Genomic DNA, 17,639 nt, shown 5'->3' on the forward strand with positions numbered 1-17,639 from the left:
GCCTAACCCCTTTAAAATAGTGTTGTCAGAGCAATTAGCATCAGGAAAAAAAAGCAAAGTCATAACGGGGTGACAGTGAAGTAAAATCCTTTCCTCAGTTCTGAAACAGGATACATTTTTTATCAAGCAAAAAGATTTCTAGGGACATATTCAGAATATGTGTAACATATCATAACACTCTGAGAAGATTCTTTAAGCTGAAAATATACATAGTTTGGAAAGACACAGAAGGTGAAGGAAAGGTCTCGCTCAATTGTTCCAAAAGGTTTTGGGTTTGGAACTCCGTCAGTTGTTCTTCCTTAAGTACAGAATGTTTTTTCTTACAGCTCTAACAAACACTTCCAGTCAAATTGCAAACAATATGGAGATGTCCTGTTTCATTCACCAAAATTAGTTGCTTAAAATGAGACAATAGCACATTATTTTAACTTTGTTTTGACTTAAAGTATCCATCCTATTTCATTATTCCTGACTCTGGATCTGTCTAATATTTGCAATGTACTTAAATTCATAGAATCACGGAATGGTTTGGCCTGAAAGGGACCTTTAAAGCTCATCTAATTCTATCCCTCCTGCAGTAAGCAGGGACATTTTCAACTAGTTAAGGTTGCTCAGAACCTGACCAACCTGACCTTTTAAATTCTCTGTTTCCAGCGACAGGGCATCTACCACCTCTCTGGGCAGCCTGCTCCAGTGTTTTACCACCCCTGTAGAAAATTCCTTCTTTGTCTCTATTCTAAATGTCCCTTCTTTAACTTTAAAACCATCACCCCTTATCCTGTTTCAACAGGCATTACTTAAAATGTCTCTATCTGTCTTAAAAGCCCCCTTTAGGCACTTGGAAGGCTGCTCTAAGTTCTCCCTTTAGCCTTCTCTTCTCCAGGCTGAACATGTCCAACTCTCTCAGCCTGTCTTCATAGGAGAGGTGCTCCAGCCCTCTGAATTCAAAAGAATTTTGTAGTTTGTAATTTTGTCCTTATTTTGGAAATGGGAAACTAAGACACAGAAAAATTAAGGCATCTAACCTCTAGTATTTTGGATCTGACTGATATACTGAGAATATAAATTTAGGTAAACAAAATTAAGCTCAAATCTTGCAAAACCGTATAGAAGTCAGCTTTAAAGTCTGGCTTAGGGAATGAGAGAATGATAAAAATGTTTGTTGTGTTTTTTTTTTTTAATAGGCTGTTTTTATTTTTGCATCACTTTTTCTTTTAAAAATAATTCTAATCAGGAACATGCTGAAGAAAATGCCATTTTGGCAAGAGCAGTTGAAAAAAATAATTACTAGAAAATGCTAAAATAGGAAATCTAACTCTCTAGAAACATGTAAATATTTAATTAGATGACCTATTTTATTTCATTAATCCAAAAGGGTATAAGTGTCAATAAAAATGTCAAAGAACAGTCAGATCCCAGATGACTAACGGGAATTACTTCAGTCATTAGTATGTTAGTATGTATGTTGAATTGAGCATTAAAAACAAGCCAGACAGGCTATCCTGTGCAAAACAGATAATGGAAATCTGCAAAGCCATGTAAATATTCAAAATTGTACTGTGTAACATAGCCACATTTGAAGATTCATACGTTCTCAGAATAAAGTTCTAGGCAGAAATCTACATTGAGCACTATGTAAATGGTTTGCTAAATGCACTCATATTTGGACAGTAACATATTTTTTTTACATAACTCCCTATTGCTGCAAAGGAAAATTATGCTCTTGGTACTAAAATCTGACCTATTTAAATATTTGCAAGCATATATTTTTTTTCCTCAAGGCCTTTTGCTTAAAGTGGTGCCAACAAAAATGCTAGAATATTTTTTTCTCAGCTGGCAAACTAATCTAATTTGTAAAAATGTTAAAAGAAAGCTTCAGAAATTGATTTATATGCTCCCCCCCCCAGCAATTTTTGTGTGTTATGGGCTTCTATGTCACTTGTTATCATTCCATTTTCATTTAGACTTGCTTTGTTTCACTGGATTTTTGTAGAGGTGCTCTGATATTGTAATAAAAGGTGAGCCTCTAAAACCTAGGGAGGTTGAAATGTGGGTGATTTTTCATTTATTATTGGCTGACCTGTGAAGAGAAAAAGAGTCCTGCTCACAAACTTCTTCCTCTCTAAAATTCATTTAGTAGAGACATAACATACCATTTATGTAACTATGATAGGGTTTTGAGGGTTTGGGTGTTTTGGTTTCTTTTCTTTTTTTTTTTTTTCTCCCTCAGATGAAGAGTGCTGTACATTTTTCATTTCCAAACAACTCACAAGTGCTCTGCGTGAATATACTCTGCAACACTATGGATGACTTATAATGGATCTGTAAAGCAAATTTTCAAATAAAATTAATCCTCATTTATTCAGGTGGCAAAATCACTGAGAGATCTTAGTTTTGCTGACTCCATTCCTGATTATTTTATTTTTAATAAAATATGTTAAATCTTGCATGTAATCTATTACTAACAGTGGTCTTACTACTCCGTTTTTATTGTTAAACTCATCATACTATTATTAGTGAGCTAACAGATACAGGGATATAGGTAACTGGCCTGAAGACTTAATTCAGCCTGTGAAACCTGTTTGCATAATTTTCTAAAAATAAGACTTATTTGGAATATAATTATTAATTAATTTAATCAAATTGCATTTTAATTTACACCTGTGTAATTTTACTTCTACTGGGTCCATCTGGGCTCATACCCGAGAGGTGCCTTTGGTCTAAATACCTGGGTATCGTTAGAAGGCAGAAATGTAGTCTGTTTGTATAATTGTTAACCTGGATTATATGACCTTACTCGAAGTTTCAATTGTTTTTTTCTCAAGCACAAGGAGTCATTAGCTTTATAGTAACTGAAATAACTTATTTGTCTCAAAGCACTGTGTTTATCCCTTTGGCATCAATGGTTTATGGTAGTACTTTATTTTTGGCACTCTTTACAGCACTACTTTATTTTTGTCCAGTTTTATCAAATATTAGCTGTTTTTTCCTTCAAAGTAATTTAGCACTGAGGCATATGAAGCCATTTCTGAGGCTGAATTTTGTGTACAATGGAGAGAAATCATAAGAAAATACATGGTGTAATGATAAGGTATGCCAGGAAAAAAAGGCATTTCTGCGTAGTCATAGAGCAGTGCCATGGTCTAGTGGTTCATTTTTCTGCCTGGCTCCAGCCCTTGAGACTGCATTTCAGACAGAAACTCTTTTTTTCTTCTGCAGCTTGAGCTACTCTGGAGCCTGGGACTGTGGGAAAGTGCTGTCATTTCCCATTAGGCAAGCCCTCCTCTTCTCAGCATGAGCCACAAACCCTACTAGGCCCTTCCACTGGCGGCAAGAGGTCTGGGAATTGCCCTCTCAGTTCTGTTGTGTGATCTCACCGTGCTGGAGCGGCTGCAGCCTGCCGGCTGCCCAGCTCTGCCAGGCCTTTCCCAGCAGCTGTGGTCCCCTTGAAGCCCTCAGCCCTGCTGCTTTCTTGCGACCTGCCACCGCTTCGGTCCCCTTCACGACTGTGTAAGGTTACATGCTGGCCAACTCATCTCGTGTTTTCCTGCTGCCTTACTAACGCACAGTAACTGCAGGCTACTGGTTTAGAGCATCAGGGCTGCCTGTAGCAGATGTAAGCCTTGCTGCTATAGCTGTTTGGTGGCAACTAGAAAAACCAACTGCTTTTTCTAAAGGCTAAGTATGTCAAAATTATTAAGCTTGCAGCTTCTTTCTGCTTAGTGACTGAAATCTGTGGGGTTTGGTTATAAGGGACCTTCTGGACTTTACTGAGGGAGCTTTTCTCTTTGATGGCTTCTATCTTTCCATTACAAGGAAAATATCAATCTTATAATTCCTGCAATTAATTCCTAGTTAAGCTAATGTCACAGGAAACATCAGGAAGTTTCCATATGACCATATGATGCAAAAAAATGCATATGTATTTAGCTATGTGGTAAAAGGCTTGAATTAAAAAGTCTATTTCTTGCCTATTCAGAACTAATTATTGAGATTATAAATCTTAAAATGCAGACGAGCACCCAAATGAAATATAAGCCTTTTGCATACTGCTAGTACTAGTGCTCCTCTAATGAGGTATGCACACCTTAACTACCTCTAGTCAGTAGGATAGGGGAGCACCTAGTGTTAGTTAATCAAATGAGGGATCAGGGAGCAGCTAAAGGGGTTTGCAGGTGTTTGCTGTGGTGTAAGTGAGGCAGCTGATGGAAGAAATCTTGTAGCTATCTGATGAGGTGGCTTTGAGGTTAGTTTCCTTGGGGGTGGGGCTGGAAGAGTATTGTGGAGGTGCTGCTGTGGGCTTATAAATTGGGAGAAGCTGGAGAAAGCATCACTGAGAAAGATCTGGTACTGCCAGAGTCAGAAATGTTATATCTAAGGAGTTTTAGTTAATTATTTTTTATTTTTTTCCTTAGGAAAGAAAGGTGAATAATACTCATCAATGTGAGGAGGTGTTGCTGTGTATTTTCTTTATGCTGCAGAGGTGGAGAAGTAAGGGGCGATTCTTGTGTGAAGGACTAGATGTGCTCTCTGAGCTGGGGGTCTACCCGTCTGTCCTGGGTTCAGCAGTAGCAATCATGTTTTTTTCCTTTGTGGTAGCTGGTGCAGTGCTGTGTTTTGACTTCCAGTCTGAGAACAGTGTTGGTGAAGCCGATGTTTTCAGTTGTTGCTAAGTGATGTTTACCCTGACCAAGGACTCTGTGAGGCTCATGCTCTGCCAGGGAGGAGGGGAAGCTGTGAGGAAGCAGAGATGGGGCGCCTGACCCGGGCGAGCCAGGGAGGTATTCCATACCACAGCACGTCATGCCCAGGGTGGGGGGTAACTGGGAGTTACCCAGAAGGACACGGGCTTTCGGGGTGGAACTCGTTTTCTTGGCCGGTGGTATCGTATTCTCTTCCCTTGTTATTTTCCCTTATCATTGTTGTAGTTGATAGTAGCGGTGGTGATTTGTGTTGTACGTTGGTTGCTGGACTGTTCTTGTCTCAACCCTTAGGAGTTGCACTCTTTCGATCCTCCTCCCCGTTCCTCCGGGAGCGGGGAAGGGGAGAACCCCGGTGTGTGTGTGTGTGTGTGTGGGGACGGACCTCGATTGTTGTCAGCTTGGCACCACTCACTGGGAGTGAGTGAACAAGTTACCTGACTGGGTTTAAACCATGACACTGTCCCAGTGTTTCTTGTAGTTTTTTTAAGGGAACAGTCACTGTACCTTGAGAAAAGTCACTGCATTGGAACCTTTGAATGAAAATTGTGACCTTGAACAACTTTTTCTGTATGTCTGCCCTTTTTCTGTGACTTAAAAAGGCTGGGAGTAGTGTGATTTTATATATACATATATATATATATTTAGGTTCTGTTCTGTAATAGAAAATCAGTTGTAAATTATAGATTTAGTACTAATCTTATGGTAGCACCTCATTCCTATATGTACAAGATAGTATCTGAGTCAAGCGTTAACACTTCACTTCTTGGTGACAGAATGGATGTAAATTACTAAGATAAGGTGTTTGTGGTTTCACACATGGCAGGTAACAGCAGCCTGGTTTGCTGGAATGGATATGCTGATCCCTTGGCTTTATGCACCATTATGTGTCTGAACCTTTGGGTAACTCTTCCTGTTGCTGATAGCAAATGGTTTCATAAAAGTCACGTTATGTGTAGGTATCCTGTAACCATGTTCTCATAGCATTGCTATTTTTGCCTTTTTTTGTTTGTTTTTTTTTTTTTTTTTTGGCATAACTGGAGCTGCCACCTCCTCTTATGTCCAGCTGTGTCCAGGAAGTTTAAACTGATTCAAATTGTTAAGATAGCATATTAATGATTTGACTTTTTAATACATAAAATTGAGGCACGCAGTAACACATAGCGCTTCCGAGGCACTCCCCGCTCGTATCCCCGAGGCCGTACTAGTGGAGGTTCGCAGGCGTTAGCAGTGGAGACTGCAGGGGTCGCTGTGAGGAGAGGCGGGCATTGCCCAGTGCCGGATGCAGCCAGTTCCAGCCGGATCCGATCCAACCCACCCACCCCAGGGCTCAGCCGCGCATCTCGGGGTGGGAGTGCCTGAGGGGGGTGCATGTGAGGAAAGAGAGGAAACACCGGAGGGAGGGAACAGGGATCAAAAAGTGAGAGAAAAGAGCTTTCCGGACACTAAGGTCAGTGCAGAAGGAGGGCAGGACGTGCTTCAGGTGACAGAGTAGTGATTCCCATGTGCCACGTGGAACAGGTGACGATGTAGCAGGTGGATGTTTCCCAAAGAAGCCGCAGACCGTGCAGACTCCATTCTGGAGCCAAGTAGAAGTGTGAGGAAGGAAGGGAAGAGAAATTGAACTGTTACAGTCTGATCACAGCCCCCCATTCCTCATCCCCCTGCACCGCCTGAGGGGAGAGGCAGTGGAGTTGAGAAGTGAAGTTGAGCCTGGGGAGCTGGGGGGAAGGGGTTTGATTTAATTTATCTTCGTTTCTCACTATGTAAATATATTTCAAGTGGCAGTGAGTTAAACTGATTTTCCCCATGTCAGGTCTGTTTTGCCTGTGACAATAATTAGTAATTAATCTCCCTGTCTTTGTCTCAACCCAGAAGCGTTCCTGTCATATTTTCTCCACCCCCTGCCTCCCCTCCCCCACGTCCTGTTGAAGAGGGTGGGTGAGAGTGTGGCTGGGTGCGGGTCTGGCAGCTGGCAAAGATCAGCCCACCACAAAGGCAGTGCTAAGTAAACGAATAAAATCAGCAATACATGCCGGGAGTGCCCAGAGGCATATCTTGATAGCTTTTTCTTCAGATGCCGAGTTGCGTATACATATTATTGACTGTTTAGTGCTATCGGATGCCTAAAACATGGAAGGGGTTTTCTTGCTTTTTATTGACAGTGTAGTTCTCGGAGGCTTTAAAGTTAAGCCAACTGTGAGATACCCCTGTTTTGAACATTCTCAGTATGTTTTACTTAGTTATCAGCTTCTGTGATGCAGTAGAGAACTAAAATAGCCTGAAGCTTTAGTCTTTCAGGGTGCCCTTTGACTTGCCTGTCTTTCTGATCTGTGGTTGATCATCACAATCTTTGAGTAGCCCCTGCCAATAACTGTGTTTTCATGTGGTGTGGTGGGTTTGATACAGAATGAACTTATGAATGGTCTCTACATGAAATGACAATTTTAATGATAGTGTGTAAAACCTGAAAAGGTACAACATTGTTTGCAGACAGCTCTTCGGTGTTTCTTGTGGCAGTTAATGACCTGTATGTTTACGGTGCGGACCCAAATTGCTTTTGGGACATTTAATCAGAATTTAGAATTACACTTTTAAATACACTTATGTGTATATATATGTGTCAGGCACAATTCTTAAAGGTGTTTAACAGATCTGATTCTCCTACTAATTATAATTGTCTTCATAGATTTCATTGTCATAATTTGAAAAAAGAACTGGTTCTTATGGATGCAGTTTTTTTGTCGTAGTTGTTTGGGTGGGTATTCCCCCCCAAATTTCCCAAGAAAATTGTTAAACCTTGAAAAAAAAATTGTCACATGCTGACCCCCAGAGGACTTGCTGTACAGTGTTTAGTACCAGGAAGTCCCAAAATCTGCACTCTTATGTAGAGGGTGGAGAAGCTCTGAGCAGAGCCAGCTGGATCTATTGCTATGCTACTGAAAAAAACACCCTATATATTTATAGATCTTATCACTCGAAATGGCTGAATGTCAAGATCTAGGAAATGACAATGGAAAACGAATGTGTGTTTTGGTTGTTGGGCTTTTTTTCCCCCAAACAGAGGCTAAACTCAGTACTGGTCTATCACTGTGCTTCCTATTACAAGTTCTGTTTCTTTATAGACAAGCTAAATATATTCCATCTGTGGTGAAAAACTATTTTAGTGTGTGCATTTTTTTGCAGATTAATGCTACTGAAAGTTATGGATGTAGCAGTATTTTAAGCTTAAAGTACTGCCATATGCTCAGTATGAAGTCGTGCAAGTTGTGTCAAATGACAGCTTTATTAGGAAAGGGACTTGAAATGATTCTGCTCTCTTACCACACACACTTGTTTGTCTAAACAGTTCCCTTTCTGGTTGCAGTAAAGGCAAACACGTTAATTTGCCAAGATGCATTTCCAAAGTAAAGAAACATGTGAAGGGGGGTAATTTTTCTTTTTTTCCCTTTTTTTCCCCTGCATGATGAAATGGATCTGCAAAACACATTATGATTCATGACCTATAACTACCTACTGAAAATGCTAGTAAGATAGGTAGGTTAGCAGTGGCTTAATTCTGGAAATGTCTTAACACTTTAAATTTTCATCTGCTGTCTAGCTTTTGTTTGCACTCAATTTTATGGCCTTTGGTCTCAATGAATTTATTTAAATACTCTGAAAAGATGTTTTCAGAAATACTTCAGGCAACAAGGGTACACCCAGGTAATCTGTTGAATGACTAAAATGCAGAGTTTTCTTTCTATTCAAGACTTTTCCATCTTTTTTAGGATTACAGTCATGTAAAGAATTTTGAAAAAAAAAAAACAAAAAAAAACAATTCAAAACCAAAACCAACCCCCCAATAGATTTCAGGTTAATGTACTAATTCCTTGAAATTTACCACATACTTGCTGTTTCCTATGTCTGTAAAACCTTTAAGTGTACTGATTAAGGTATAAAAGGGTATATTTGTCATCTTCTAATGTGAATTGCAGTGTCAGTTATCCTAAAGAATAATATTCTAGTATTTCAAGGGTGATACTATAGAAACAATTTTATTTATTGAGCAGATAAAGAATCCATGTTTTAGGAATGATACTTATTACCGTAACACAATCAAAGCAGGTAGGTCTAAAAATTGTAACAAGAACTTGGGATGGCTTGTTACTGTTAGATAAGTTCATTTATGTGAACCAAATCCATACCAAGTAGAGCAAACGCTGATCAGGATTGAAGTAGCTAAAGCTGTAAAGCTGTATGGTTTTTCAGTCATATAGCATCTTTGTCTTTTTTTTTTTTTTTCTCTTTGTGTAGTGTCAAGTGCTGAGGCTAGCTGCTTCTCTCTGTGTGTCTCAACCTCATTTTCCTTCCTTCTTTCCTTCCGTCCTTCTCCTACCATGCATGCTAGTTTTCTGCTCCAAGAAATTGCAGTGTTGTCAAAAAAAGCCAACAAACAACCCACCTCCCTAAACCCACAATTCTTTGAATCCCTTCTCAAAGTGATGTGTAAGTAAGATCAGAAAATATATATCCTAAATTAATAATGAGCTCATACAGAAGACTCCAGATGTAGGGCAGTAGTAGTAACCACTCTAATTTATTAAATAGAACGAGAGGCACGTTTCCCTAAGAAGTGCAATGTCTAGTGAAGGTGAGAGAACCCACAAAATTCTGAACATAAAATGTGGCAAGCCTTGTGGTAGTTCTGCAGTTTGAGGATTGAGGGGGAAAAATCAACCTGGTTATTTCCGGAATTGGAGTAAATGAGGTGGAAAAGGAGTAATAGGTTGACAAGTACACAGAAGGTGAAAAGATGAGAGCAAGCAGCTAATTAGCACATGGAAGACAATCTTGCTTAAAAAGAAAGGAGAAATTGCAGAGAGCTTTTTCCTGACTTATGTTGCCTTGACTGTATGCCTTCATGTGTATTTAAAGCTCTCCTTGCTTTGATCACCAACTCACATGAGTCTGTTTTCCAAAACTCAAAATTGGAAAGAGATGGGAAACCACCTTACTGACTTAATTCAAGCATAGGGTTACTTTTCCATGGTTTTTACATATGAGAGTAGTCTGCAATAAGCCTAATTTTGCAAAGAAAGTGATGCAGCTATACTAGTATGTTGTTTACAGTTATTTATCTTCTGCAGTTCCAGTTGCCAATTAATGAACTATAGCATCATTGTGCTGTAAATTTCAAAATATTTTTTTTTGCTTGTTTTAAAGGCATGTGTTGTCTTGACCATCCAGATTAAAAATGTGTGTGTGTTTCTTTCTTTGCTTTTTATTTTTATGAGCTGTTTCAATGCCTGAAATCAAAAAGCTATTTCAGGGAGAAGTTTGAATAAAAGGTGAATAAAATTGGTGCATTGTTCTGCATGCAGTGAGTCATGTGCCCCTATTTCAAAGTACAGAAATTAGCTGGTGATGTAAGGTGACAGTACACTTGGACAGTATTGGTATCTTACATCTCACTTATGTGAAATTTTTGTTAAGAAACCAACATTTCACTAGTATCAGCCAGATTTAATGAATTGTTTTCAGCGAGGTTTCAGTAAAGGATGAAAGCGGTTTTATCTGTTTTATCTTCAAAATGAATCAAAACATTTATTTTGGAAAATAATCTGAACATCAGTTTTTCAATATGATTATAGCTTATGAACAGTGCCAATTTCTATGTTAAGACTGCTGATAAGAAATGTAAGGTTATTTTTCTTAAGCTGTTAAATGGAAGGATTTGTTTAGTTTTGTTTTCTGGTCAGTTAATTTACATGACGTTGAACATAAGAGATCAGTGCTTTCTCTGGAGACAAGATAGTCCATGCTATTTCAAACTGTGCTAGGTATCTCTCTGTGAGTCATGGCCTGGGTATCTACTTCTAGGTATCCTAAATTTACTTGTCCTCACCTTGAGAGGAATCCCATTGGAAAAAAACAACAAAACAATAGATACAAACAGGTCTTTCTTTTAGTGTGTGCTCTGTTTGAGAGTGGACAGACATGTTAAAATAGGAGGGCTAAAAAGCTCTAGAGCATGTTTGAAATGTTGCAGTGAATGTTGAGACTTCATCAGGGTAAAGTGCATCATGCATTGGCAGGTCAGATGTAGAAACACAATGGTGGTCATAATGCTCATCACACGTACTCATGTGCTTTATTATTTTAAGTTACACTCTTTTGTGCCTTCTTATTGCACAGGTTATCTGGATTTCAGCTTCCATCATCTATTGTGAGCACAGGATCTATCCTCACCCTCTGTTTCACCACAGATTTTGCTGTCAGTGCTCAAGGCTTCAAAGCTGTCTATGAAGGTAAGAACTCTTTTCCTATCAGGTGTTTGTCCTACTTGATACATGTTTTTCATGTTGAAATGTGATGTTTCTGTTTTAATTGTTTGGAGTTTGAATCATGAGTGAATATTGCATAAACTTTTTTATAGTTTATTTAAATGGTACTGCGTCACAGCTGTAAGTAGTCTTGATTTTGAAATTTAAATTAAACTCATACTTTAATATCTGCTGGAGTTTTTAGTCAGATCTGTCAGGCTTTGAAAGCAGGACAAAAAACATTGAAATGGTTTTCTTATTTCCTAAATAATTTTTTTGACAACTTCTTTGAGCAATGTTTAACTTAAGGGCTATAATGATAAAAATGAGAGCAGATATAGATACAAACTGGTCTTGAAAATCAATCACTGATCTCCTTGTGGAAAACTAAAACAAGAAAAATGAGAACAATAATACATGTAAATTTTAAAACAAAGCAAAGAAAAAACAACCCCTAAATAGTTGAAAACTGGCTCTGTGGAAGATGGCTGCACAGTTCTAGGGGGAGAAAGTAAATAATAAGGTCAAGCATTTCATGTACTCTAGTGTCTACTAAGAATTAAGCTCATAAAGCTGGACTGATACCATTTCCTTATTACTTTGGGTTGTACAAAAGGCTTTATGAGATCTGCAACCTTTTGTTTGGGAAAATTACCAGATACAGTGGCATTAAGTCAGTTGCTTAGTGTTGCTGGATAATGAGGGTGTCCTGAGGGTAACTTCACAGGAAATGCAAGGCTTTGAGTAGCAGAAGTTTCAGAAAGCTTGGTTTCAGATTAGTTTCGTATGTATAATCCTTTGAAAGTGTTTATTCTGGAAAAGCTGCCTGAAGCCAGTGAAGTGACAGAATTTAAAATAATTTTTATTACAGGGTTGATGTAGAAACTTGGAATCTAGATGATAGTATGGTTTGTAGCTATTTATTAGGAGTAGCAGTTGCAAGTGTATAAATCCATTACATTGGTCACCACTTCTAGGAAAAAGTCAAAGTAACTTAGAGACCACAGATATCTTCAAATGCTCGGGTAAGCTTTTATCATTTTTCTCCTAGAAATATTCATAGTCCCTTGAAACTTTACTGCCCTTTCTTGAGTGTACCTAAGTCTATTCCATACTGATGCTTAGCTTTGTTTCATATTTGATTAGTATTTTGAAACCACAGAGTTTTTAAGTATCTTTTGAATTCAGTCTCCTCACTGAGTGGGTTATATAGGTGAGAAAGATAGAGGCATAGGAGGTCTCATGACTAACTCAAATTTCTTTGTTTTGAGCTTTCTCTGTTTGGGATGGGTAGCTTGGCAGTATGTCTTTCCTTTGTAGCTTTTCCTGCCTTGGCTTTGGCAGACAACACTGTTACCTGGTAAGTTAGCTAATCAGTCTTTTCTTAACTGAAATGTGAGGAAAGGCTATGGAAGTTTCATTTTAATAGTCTTCATAAACTTGAAAAGGAAAATCAGAAGTCACGAACACACCAGGACCTGTTTTTGTCACCTCAGTAGAAAGTTGCATTCTACATACCTGAATTACTCTCTTCTAACAGATGCATGCGATAGCATGTTTCATCCTTTTATGCAGTCTGAGCAGTTTGTTTTTCATGTTGAAAAAGTGGAGAATGCTAAAGGACAGTCTCTTGACTGTCAATGTAAGAACACATGCACAGAGCCACAGGCTGTAATATAATGACACTTCCTGCTGGCCTACTTTCTTATAAAAACCCCAGCAAGAAGAGCTGTAATTAACAGTGACAGATAGGACCACTTTCTGGTTAAACAACACTGCCCCCGTTCAGATTTAGTCCTGTAAACCTGGTGTGGCCCATGAGCTTTAAATTGACTTCAAAATATGACATCCAACTTCAGAAGAAATGGTGAATGTCACCTGGGTGACAGTGTCTCAGTGTGCAGATAGGTAGTGGGGACTTGTGGATTGGGAAGGATTTGTAGCAGTGAGTGGTTAGATGTTCTTTATGAAGGCTTGGGGTGATTTTGCCAGTTAAGTTACTGAAGCCCCATAGTTTTAAGAACTCCTGTTGCTGTTCCCTAAACTGCTTGTTATGAATAGTGACCCCTTCTGGCTCCTATGCTATATCTGATTTTGTGTGAAGGCATGTGATAGCTTCCTTTGGGACAGGGAAATACAAACCAGTTACTGGAAGCCTTTGTAAGCTCTGCCAACTACCCATCTCTAAGCGTGTTTGCTTCTGCGGGAAGTACCTATTTATCCCTGGGTTTAGCCAGCTCTTGTAATTCTTCTCCTAAGTGCATTGCTGTTCAGTTGGAAGCATGGGGAGCATTGAAGTGCTACTGACTGCTGATGTCGAAGAATTTGGAACACTATGAGGTTGTAATCCAGAGCTTGATAAACAGTGTTTTAAACATCTTAAATGGCGGTAAGCTTTGACTGCATTATCAGCTGGCAAGGACAGTGTGTTTAAAAATTCTGTGGTTTGTGTTGGTTTTGTTTTGTGGTGTTTTTATGATACCTGGGGATGTGATCTGTAACAGAAATTTTGATGTATAATTAGAGAATTCAGAATTTCTCAACATTTGAATGTTGCAAACAGACAAAGCATTGGGGGGGGGGGGGGGGGTGCGGAAAGCCTTGCAGCACTATGAGAGGGAATCATTCTGGAACTATACCACTCATCTTACAGTAGCAGATGAAATAGGTATGAAAAAGTCAAATATTAGGACTAATGAAGGAACTAATTTACATACACTTTCTGGGAGACTGCAACACTAGTATTTTTTTCAGGTCTTGTGACAGGCCACTCTTCTGAATAGAAAAACTTCATCTAATGAGGATTGTTACTTTCATGTAATTAAAAAAGTAGATTGATTGATGAATGTCTTCAAAATTAGCTGTGCTACTGAAAGTCAGTATTTTAAATGTGATCATGTGGGGAAAAAGCTGGTGTTTTGACAATTCTTATCTCTCAAAAGACTTAATACTGGTCTAGATTCTGTGCTTCTCCTTTTGCCGAGAAAAGCAGCTGCTATTTGGAGGTTTTTGCTGTCTGCAAGATAACCTTTTTAATTTAAACTTCCTGGTAAATGACAGTAGGGTGCTGGACCAGGAAAGAAGGCATATGAACCACTTGAAGACCTAACAAACAGCCTATGAAGTTAAACCCACTGAGATTCTGATCTGTGCATTTTATTGAGTGTATTCTTGATTTATGATCTCACTTCCTGTGCAGCAGTGATATAATCAGATTGTTTGTGTTTTTACAATCTGTAGAGCTATGAAGCACTAGGATGCTCTAAGCCCTTGAAGATTACTTGTGCTTGCCTGACTTAGCCTGCTGTCACCCATATACCACGTGAATATTAAAACTTGATGAAATATGATATTTGTGGCAGTAGACCAGCAAGAACCATTTAGTTTTAACATGTCACTGATGTGTTTGGGCAGTTGCCGAGTTTCTAGGCTGAAATGTAGGTTTCTTTACTATATCAGTGCTTCACCAGATTTATATGTTGATTTCTGATAATACCTAGTGTTTTTACTTGATAGTTCTTACAGCTTCCTCAGTGATCACTTCAGCACTCTAAACTTTTGGTACAGATGGAATCTTGAATTAATTTAATTCCCAGAATACAGGAATACGTATGCAGTTTTCATATGCACCTCTTTAGCAGGGAAAAGTACTATAAATTTCAGAACCTGCAAGTTCAGTTTATAGAATTTGTCAGTTTATTTAATCTGTCATTTATTTACTATCATTGTTGTGTAATTAAAACCAAGTTTTCAGCACTGGGATTGGGGAGTTTCTGTAATTTGTGGTGGTTGTTGGTTTTTGTTTTTTAATTGACTTTGCTTTACATCATGTAAGACATACTTAGGCTTTGCCGGTTGTGCATGGGGAGAATACGAAAGTGCTTATGCAATTTTGTTTAATTCCCTGTAAAAATCAGTTTAATTCCTATTTTCTAGAATGAGGTTAAGGAACTTTTTTTTTTTAAACAAAAGGTACTCTGAGGGCTACAAACAGAAGTAAAAATTAAGCACTGCTTTATCAATATAGTAATTTTCTTTGGAAAGTCAGAAGTATTCCTCCTGTATAGAATACTTGCAGAACAAGTCTTTAAATGACAGCAATATCTGCAGTGTTACACACACATACTTAATTTATGTATGGTGAATTGTAATGTGACTTGCCTAACAAAGTAGTGTGTCCTGCTATTCAGGGAACCCAGTTGTTAAGTGCAGAAAATTCAATAAAAGTAGAAAAGCTTAATTCACAGTACATTGTTAGTCATCAATGTAAAATGAAATGTCACGGGTTTTAGCTTATATTTTGCTGCGCCAGTGTCTGCCAGTAAACAACAAACTACCCATAAATGTTAACAATCCTTGGTTCATTTTAAGCAATTTCAGTTTTCTCTTTGTGTGGTGTTTTTTGTTGTTTCCAGCCACATTTTGTAATGAAGAATTGGTGGATGGTGTTTAAATAACAAGACAGGTGTACTGGACTTGATATGTGCTAGTTCCTTTCCTTGACCTCTGTTCTACAGCAGCAGGTTTTCTTTGCCAAAGGAAGAGCTCTTGCACATCCTTGTATCCTACCTGCCCTCAGGGCATACTTCCTTTTTTCATTTGTTCTTTGAATTCTTAAAGCTTTCTGCTCACACCCAGCATTAACATTTATACTGGCAGTCACCTCATCCTGCCTTATGCATCCCTGAAGCTTCTTTTTAAATCTGTTTCAGCATCAGCAGCAGAAAGTAGTGATACATTTTCACAGTATGTCTTTGAAGACATTTTCTTTCTCTTTTTTTTTTTTCTCTTTTTCCATTGCTGCTCCTGACAGTCTCCCTGAATGTTTGTTGTTTGGTGTGGTTTTCTTTTTTTCTTTTGATTTTATGGCTCAATCTTTGAACTATTTAAACCAAACCAAAACAAAATTGAAAGACTTTCCCCAACAGCTTGGTGATATTAATATCTTGTATTGATTCAGTGAGTTTACCAAGATAACTTTCCCAAGACTGTGATTTTCCCTGTCAGTGTGAACTCGATCAAGATAAGACCTTGGGCTCAGGCTAATGTTCCTTGGTTTTTGTTTCCCCTCAAGTACCAAAATACCTTTCCTGCACAGTTTTAAGAGTGAAACCCTGCTTTTCACTGCATCAGCACCTGACAGTGCTTGCTGCTTGTCAGCGAGTTTAACTGTATTAGTTAATGGCTGTTTAGTTGTCCCAGTAAACTGTGGTACAGTGGTAAGAGTTGTTACTCTCTAGGAATGGGCGTGTTCAAAACAAACTGAATAATCTGAGAGTAGGAAGCCAAATTGGCAAGAAGATAGCTTTTGTGTGATTCCTATACCTAATGAGCAATCCCCTGCTATTCAGTGTGAGATAAGTAGTCTCCTGAATCTTCAGCCATTACCAGTCAACTAGTATGGCTTAGTCATAGGTGTTGTTCTACCTATTGGAATATATTTTACTTGGTTGTTCCAGTTATCTGAACTGTTGACTATGACTCCTGAACCTCGGTGAAAGAGGTCCAAGGGTTGTAACAAATATTTGTGATGACATTGGGAGCTCTGTAGTTCTCTTCTGTTGTATAGTTTTGGGGGAGGATTTTGCTTGTTGAACCCAAATCTGTAAGTATTTCCTCCTCTACTGTGATATTTGGAGAAAGAAGCAGTGTAAATTTTTATCCGAGCTTAATGTCTTTCAATGTTGAAGACGCAAACTACCTTTTTAGCATTTCTTCATTAAGAAAACAAAACTAACATTAACATTGTAGTAAATACAGGTGTTCTTGTAATCTTGACAACTGTACATCTTAACTAGCAACTTTAGCATTGGCTCTTAGTGTAATTGGTCATAACTTCTGTTAATAGAGTAGGGTTTTTTTTTGTTTGTGTGTTTTTAAATGCTTCTTCCTTAATGTTTTTGTAGTTTATTCTTTTCAAATTAATTTCAGTATTGATTTTCTTCTTTGACTCGAAGTCCTTAAAAAAAAAATTCTTAGCGTATTTTCATAAAAGTAACATCTTTTTGGAATGATACAGGCTGAATGACTGTTGATGACATACAGGAAAGAAATCATAATGCAGTTAAAAATAAAGCTGTTTCATGTGTCAAAACATGACATGTGTAGCAGCAAAATCTCAGGGCAGAAGAGGTCTGGCAGTGCTGTGGGAGTATTCTGTGTGATCTCTTACCTGATCCAGAATATCAGTGATTTAGATGTCAGAAGAGTTCACTTCATCAATAATGGCTAAATAAAAATACTTCTAAGGCTACGTGCATTCAGAGAACTTGAAGAAAAACAAAAGTTATTTTCTGAGGAGAGAGAGGTGAAATACTCTGCCAATGCTCTGAAGTGTGTGAATAGATCTAAATCTTGCTCTGAATGGCTGAATTTATGGGAGACTGAATTTTATTGGTAGAGACAAGTGATGACTGCACTCTTATATGCATTCTCTTTTCAGTCTTTAGTACATGAAGAGATAGATAGTGCATAGAAGAAGTAACTGTACTTAAAACAGGTATACAGCTTTTTGTAGTTATGAGGACTTACAGTGAATAGCTTTATCAGTTAAAAAAGAAGTGAAATTCCTTCACCAGTAAAACACTTCAGAGTTGCATTTCCACGATATTCAAAGAGCCAGGAGTCAGGAATC

The 17,639-nt window shown here is 38.2% G+C and overlaps 1 protein-coding gene across 2 annotated transcripts in view; it reads left to right on the plus strand.

The window, feature by feature from the left end:
* The window catches only part of CSMD1 (CUB and Sushi multiple domains 1), a 1,153,012-nt gene that overhangs the window by 326,858 nt on the left and 808,515 nt on the right, over window positions 1–17,639 (plus strand). For both annotated transcript variants that reach the window (XM_062626215.1, XM_062626216.1), the window contains exon 3: window positions 10,878–10,990. In XM_062626215.1, coding sequence (XP_062482199.1) covers window positions 10,878–10,990 — 113 coding nt within the window. The remainder of the gene's footprint in view (window positions 1–10,877; window positions 10,991–17,639) is intronic.

Source organism: Pezoporus occidentalis, unplaced genomic scaffold, assembly GCF_034315485.1.
Source record: "Pezoporus occidentalis ecotype Australia unplaced genomic scaffold, CSIRO_AGI_Poc_V1 ctg29, whole genome shotgun sequence".
NCBI classification, from domain to species: Eukaryota; Metazoa; Chordata; class Aves; order Psittaciformes; family Psittacidae; genus Pezoporus; species Pezoporus occidentalis.